General features: G+C 48.8%; 1 protein-coding gene across 1 annotated transcript; it reads right to left on the reverse strand.

Moving 5' to 3' along the window:
- Window positions 1-443: 443 nt before the first annotated feature.
- ATP5MF (ATP synthase membrane subunit f) lies at window positions 444-4,619 on the reverse strand. The gene is made up of 4 exons (XM_075010218.1): window positions 4,560-4,619; window positions 4,050-4,157; window positions 1,052-1,168; window positions 444-626 (listed from the first exon to the last, which is right to left on the reverse strand). Exons 1-4 carry the CDS (start codon window positions 4,573-4,575, stop codon window positions 598-600), a joined length of 270 nt encoding a protein of 89 aa, XP_074866319.1. The 5' UTR covers window positions 4,576-4,619; the 3' UTR covers window positions 444-597.
- Window positions 4,620-5,496: the final 877 nt, after the last annotated feature.

Consider the following 5,496-nt stretch of genomic DNA (forward strand, 5'->3'; position numbering starts at 1 on the left):
GGTTTCTAGCATAGAAACTTTGTTCTGTATGAGGCAACTGTGATTACAAGTGTTAAGCATCTGTAATTACTATGCCTACCGGCATCTTAACCAACTGATTTCTCCTTTGTTCCAGTGACAACAGTGAGAATCCAGTTAAAACAAGTTCTGACAATTTTTTTCAACATTATTTGCTCCAGTTTGGTTGAAGTGAAGGGACATTAAAGGTACCCTAGATAGTAGTAATACATCTCCATAAAAATAAACACTGATCAGTTCAAGAGTGATTATCCTTAATCATTTGCAGTGCACATCAGACCAATTTTATTACAAAAGGCAAAAAGCTTTCTAACCATCCTCATTCTACCTACCATATGGGGGCAGGACGGGGAAGACACCCACAAGTGTGTCAGCCCCAGAAAGGGCAAGTCTCCCAATATTAAGATTAGCTGCACAAACCAGCCTTCGATGTACATACTTTATTGGTCACAGAATGTGCCTGGAATTAAAACAGTACAGGATTCAGTATGAATGGCTCGTATGCCTTTATCAGGGAACGTTGTTCCAACAGCAGAGTCCAGGTCCAAGGCTGCAACTTGCATTGGTGAGATTAGTACTTCAATGATACTTCCTCCAACGATCATGCTCTGCATCATTTAAATTAAAAAAGGTCAGTTTGCTGAAGTCATGTAGGCATTCAAAGCAAAGACTGAACTACACAGCAAGCAATTCTTGTGTACCGTTGGACAGTAAGAGCCATGAGGTAATCTTTGTTCACTTCTAGCAAACTAGTAATATTCAGCAATTAAACAATTTAACAGCTAATTTATCTTCAGTTTCTAACTGGTAAACACTAATCTGTGTCAAAATAGGTATAAAGTTAAGTGAAGGTCAAAAACCAGCAGATACTACCAATTCCTAGTTCCATGAGCAATCTGCTAGTATGTATATTGTCTGTCTTGCTCATAAAAAGAGATACATAAGCACACTCACTTTGCTTCCTTTCAGTAAGCTTTTGAAATAAAATTTCACAAACAGATTATGAGTGTGTACAAAGTAAGGTTTTACTTACTCAAATGCTCATAGTTCCAAATGTAGCTGATAACAACATAACCAAAAAGCACCATAGAAATACCACCAATGCCCCCTTTCCTCACATTGATGTATTTATTGTAGTAGCTGTCATAACCTAAAAGAGGAGGGAGAGTTATTTTCTTAGGTTCAGGGTCAACGATGCTCTGTATACAGTTGTATTTAAAAGTCATTTTGTACAGCCACATACTGCACTCCTTTCTACAGAAATCCAGCTGAGAAAAAAATTCTGGAGATTGTATTTTTTGCACACACTCAAGAAACAAGAAGTCTTGTGGCACCTTATAGACTAACAGATATTTTGGAGCATAAATAAGTCTACCAGAAAACAACTCACGTTAAGAAAAATAGAATCAGTATTAGCTTTAGACTCACGCATGCAAATGAACACAAGAAGTGAAATAGTATCTTGTCTCAAGCTGAATACTACTGTGACTTTCACGAGACAAGTTTTGTCCTTCAATTTACCAACTTACAATTACTCATTTTACTTCCCTCTTGCAACAGTGCTAAGAAAAAGTACCGATTGTTTCTTTTAAACAAAAAATTCAAGCTGCACATCACCTCAAGGAATTAGCAGGCCAGCTGACTGACTTCAAATGTCTAATACATCTATTTCTCTATAGATTATCTGAAAGCATATTAAACCTCTGAACAGGCTTACAAAGCAACCCTCATTTACACATAGATTCTTAAGAACAAATGACAAAAGGTAGCCTTTTTTGCCTGTTTAAGGCATGTACAAATGGCTGTACTGAATTGGATCAGTGGGCTATCTAGTTTAGTATCCTGTCTGCATCAGTGGCCAATTCCAGCTGGTTCAGAAGTACCATCAAGTAATTATGGGGTAACTTGTCCCCAAAGAAAATTTCCACCTTGTCCCTGCAATAGTTAAGAGGAGGGGTCAGCAACCCCTGACACAGGTGTCAGAGTGGCACATGAGCCGGGAGGTCAGCCCTGAACCCCACATGCAGCTGGATGATTGCAGATTAACGTTAAGACCAGCTAATGCTATCAACCACTACTAAATGGTAAAGCTCTGCATCTATTTATTTATTAATTAATGAAGCGGTTGTAAATAGGATTATTAGTACCTTTAAAAAAAAAAAAACATCACCAGCACTCGGGCTGTACATCGTCAAAAGGTCAAATTATGGCATTCCATCTCGGAAAGGTTGCTGACCGAATCAGAGGCTGTCTTACCCCCCAAAGTTTCCAAAGTTTAGTGACAGTATATTTAAACATATGTATGGCGCAAGTCAGCCTCACTAGAAGACAGACTTCCACTTCCTGAAGGAAATGCTGCTACAGAAGGTAAGGCTATGTTTGTGTTGGCCGAGAGCACGGTTTCCCAAACTGGGAGGCATGCCCCCTGTGGGGGCATGAAGAAATTCTTGGGGGTGGGGGGAGCCAACCCAGTCCCCCCATCACTCCCTCCACCCTAAGAAAGAGCCAGCCCTTGCTGTTTTACGTGGGTGACCCAGCACAGACACTTTAAAAAAGCAGGCAGCCAGCGAAGGCCCATGTGGAGCTAGCTGCCTCCTGCAAAGGTGAGTGAGTGTGGGTTGTGGGGGTGAGGAGGATGTGTTTAAATGAGGGGCTGGTGGTGCCTGGCTTCGGGGGAGGGGAGGGGCTCAGATGGGTGGCTGGGTTGGCAGGCCCACAGTTTTAAAAAAAAAAAAAAAAAAAAAGGAGGGGGTTATGAGGGTTTCTCAAAAATCAAAATGTGGGGGGCACGATACCAAAAAGTTTGGGAACCACTGGCCTAGAGGGTACAGACCAGCAATGGGCAGCCATGAACAGTGAGCAGGCTGTATGAGTGGCTCTCCATCCCAGTGGACTGCAGTAGCACACAGCCCACTGGAGTTTTACCTGTGGCCCAGCCCATAGACCCCCTGCATGTAGGTATGTGGGGCAGGGAAGAGGCCTTGCAGGTCACAGGTGGAGCCCCACACTGCCGACCACAGGTACAGACACTGCACCCGCAGCTAGCACAGGTACAAACAGCAACATAGATGAGGCACAGCTTTCACAAGTAGGGTCGAGTGTTCTACATGCCAGAACTCTAGGGTACCTGTCCTCCAGAGCTCTCCAAAAGTTCAAACAGTGCACCCTGTTTCTATGGTTACTTTTAGCAGTTTGACTCCAGCACCAAGGAAAGGGAGGAGCTGCCAGAGTCCTTCCTCATCTGCCTTCCCCTTGCCCGAACCTTTCACTGCCATAGGTAACTACACATTGCAATGAGTAACAGAGAGAAAGCCAGTTTCATTGCAATGAGTGTGGATGCATCCTGCTTTTTACAGATGGGTAGACAGTGTGGCCGTGTCTACACTAGCCAAAAACTTTGAAATGGCCACACAAGTGGCCATTTCGAAGCTTGCTAATGAAGCACTGAAATACATATTGAGCACCTCATTAGCATGCAGGCAGCCGTGGCACTTCGAAATTGACGCAGCTTGCCACCGTGCAGCTCGTCCAGATGGCTCCTTTTCGAAAGCATTCCGGCTACTTCGAAGTCCCCTTATTCCTATGAGCAGATGGGAATAAAGGGACTTCGAAGTAGCTGGGGTCCTTTTGAAAAGGAGCCCCATCCGGACGAGCCGTGTCAATTTCGAAGTGCCATGGCCGCCCACATGCTAATGAGGCGCTGAATATGTATTTCAGCGCTTCATTAGTAAGCTTTGAAATGGCCATGTGCATGGCAATTTCGAAGTTTTTGGCTAGTGTAGACATAGCCTGTAAATATGAAAGCAGTGGGAGATGGGGGAAGCAGATACTATCACCCAGCCCTCCACAGGAAAACCAGATCTAGTGCTTTCGGCCCAGATCCTGCAGCTGACCTGGCAAATGTGCACAAGTTGAAAGCATGCAGCAGGGATACAGAGAGCAGGTCAGCTCTGCATCAGTCTCTGCTCTCACTAGTGCTCGGCACCTTGGCAAAGAGTGATAACACTTGCTGGCCCACAGGGCAGACTCACCTCTTCGCACTGCCCCCATCAGCCCCGAGGGGGTGAAATCCCGCATTGCAATCCAGCTGGGCACCTGGCCCAGCTTCACGTCCAGGAACCTGGTGTCTTTGAGGGGAACTGAGAGACAGACAAAGCCCAGTCAGTGCCCGTTTGCCTGGGAGTCGCTGCAGGACAGTGACCCGGAGTGCCCCCCCCCCCTTTCCCCCGAGGACAGGCACCGAGAGCGGGGAGGGGGGGTCCTGGGGGGAGGGGTAATTAAGGCCCCCGGGAAGATGGGCGGGGGATCCTGGGGGGAGGGGCGATCAAGGCCCCCAGGGGGGCTTGGCACAGAAGGCAATGGGGGTAGGGCCGGCTACTGGGGGAGGGGGGCGGGCTGGGCGAGCAGGACTCCTCTGGGGGATCCCCGTCTCTAAGGCCTGGAACCGGCCCAGGCCTCCTCCCCGCCAGAGGCGCCCAGTCGCTGGGGGTCCGGGCGGCACCAGCCTCCGGTCACCTTGGAGCCCGCAGGGCGGCACTCACCGGGCCGGTCCGCCATCTTGCAGCGATGCTAGACGTCAGCGCGCAAGGGAAAGAACTAGCGGGCCGTGGCGCTGAGACTCCCGGGAGGAAGGACTCCCCAAGCCGGAAGTGGGCAGCCGTTGCCGGCGAGGGCGAGGCGCCATGATGGGGAGGGCGGAGCATGCGCAGGCTGCCTGGCTGAGCCCGAGGGCGGAGCCTCCCCGAGTGTCACGTGCCAGGAGAATTCCCCCCACCTCCTCCACACCCCCCGTGTGAACAGAGCGCTGCTCGTGTTACACACACGGGAGGACACGCCCACAGGGCTGATTAACATATTATGGGCGTGGCACCAAACCTATCTGTGCTGCCCCCATGTAGTTGTCATGGGCCCTTCCGAGCGCGGGCCTGGGGGGCCATTCCCTAGCCCCATCGCCAGGCCCCCTAGCACACCAGGCACTGTGTGGGGTGCTGGTTTTGGTCCTCTGTACTCATCAATGACAGTCTGTATTGGAAATGAAATTGATCTGATGAAGTGGGTCTGTCCCACGAAAGCTCATCACCCAATTAATCATGTCCTTGGTCTTTAAAGTGCTACATTTCTGCTGCTTTGTTTTGTCAGTATCGTTCAGTTACCTGATCAGTTCTGACAAATCTCCCCTGCAGCTCCTGACCTTGCAGCACAGCAAGCCGCCTCCACACACCATGTCCCCAAAGTGAGCACTTATAGCCTGGGAACCTGAAGTCACTTCCCTTTCTTGTATGCCCAGCTACATGCCAGCCTAGTACCTGGTTACCACCACTTCCCGCCCCCCAGCACTATGCTCACGCCTGCTGTAGGCCATGACTTTAAGTACCTGAGATACCATCATCTGGAGCTGGGGTCCCCAGTTCCCATGCACCCCTCTGCTACCACACAGTCATGCAGAGAGTGCAAACCAAATTTGGAGACTGGGGCACC

The sequence above is a fragment of the Carettochelys insculpta genome, chromosome 16 (genome assembly GCF_033958435.1).
Source record: "Carettochelys insculpta isolate YL-2023 chromosome 16, ASM3395843v1, whole genome shotgun sequence".
Taxonomy (NCBI): domain Eukaryota; kingdom Metazoa; phylum Chordata; order Testudines; family Carettochelyidae; genus Carettochelys; species Carettochelys insculpta.

Coding starts and splice junctions, on each gene's coding strand:
- ATP5MF (XM_075010218.1), bottom strand. Junction 1,169..4,049: donor GATGGGGGCAGTGCGAAGAG/GTGAGTCTGCCC, acceptor CTCCTCTTTTAG/GTTATGACAGCTACTACAAT. Junction 627..1,051: donor TTGGAACTATGAGCATTTGA/GTAAGTAAAACC, acceptor TAAATGATGCAG/AGCATGATCGTTGGAGGAAG.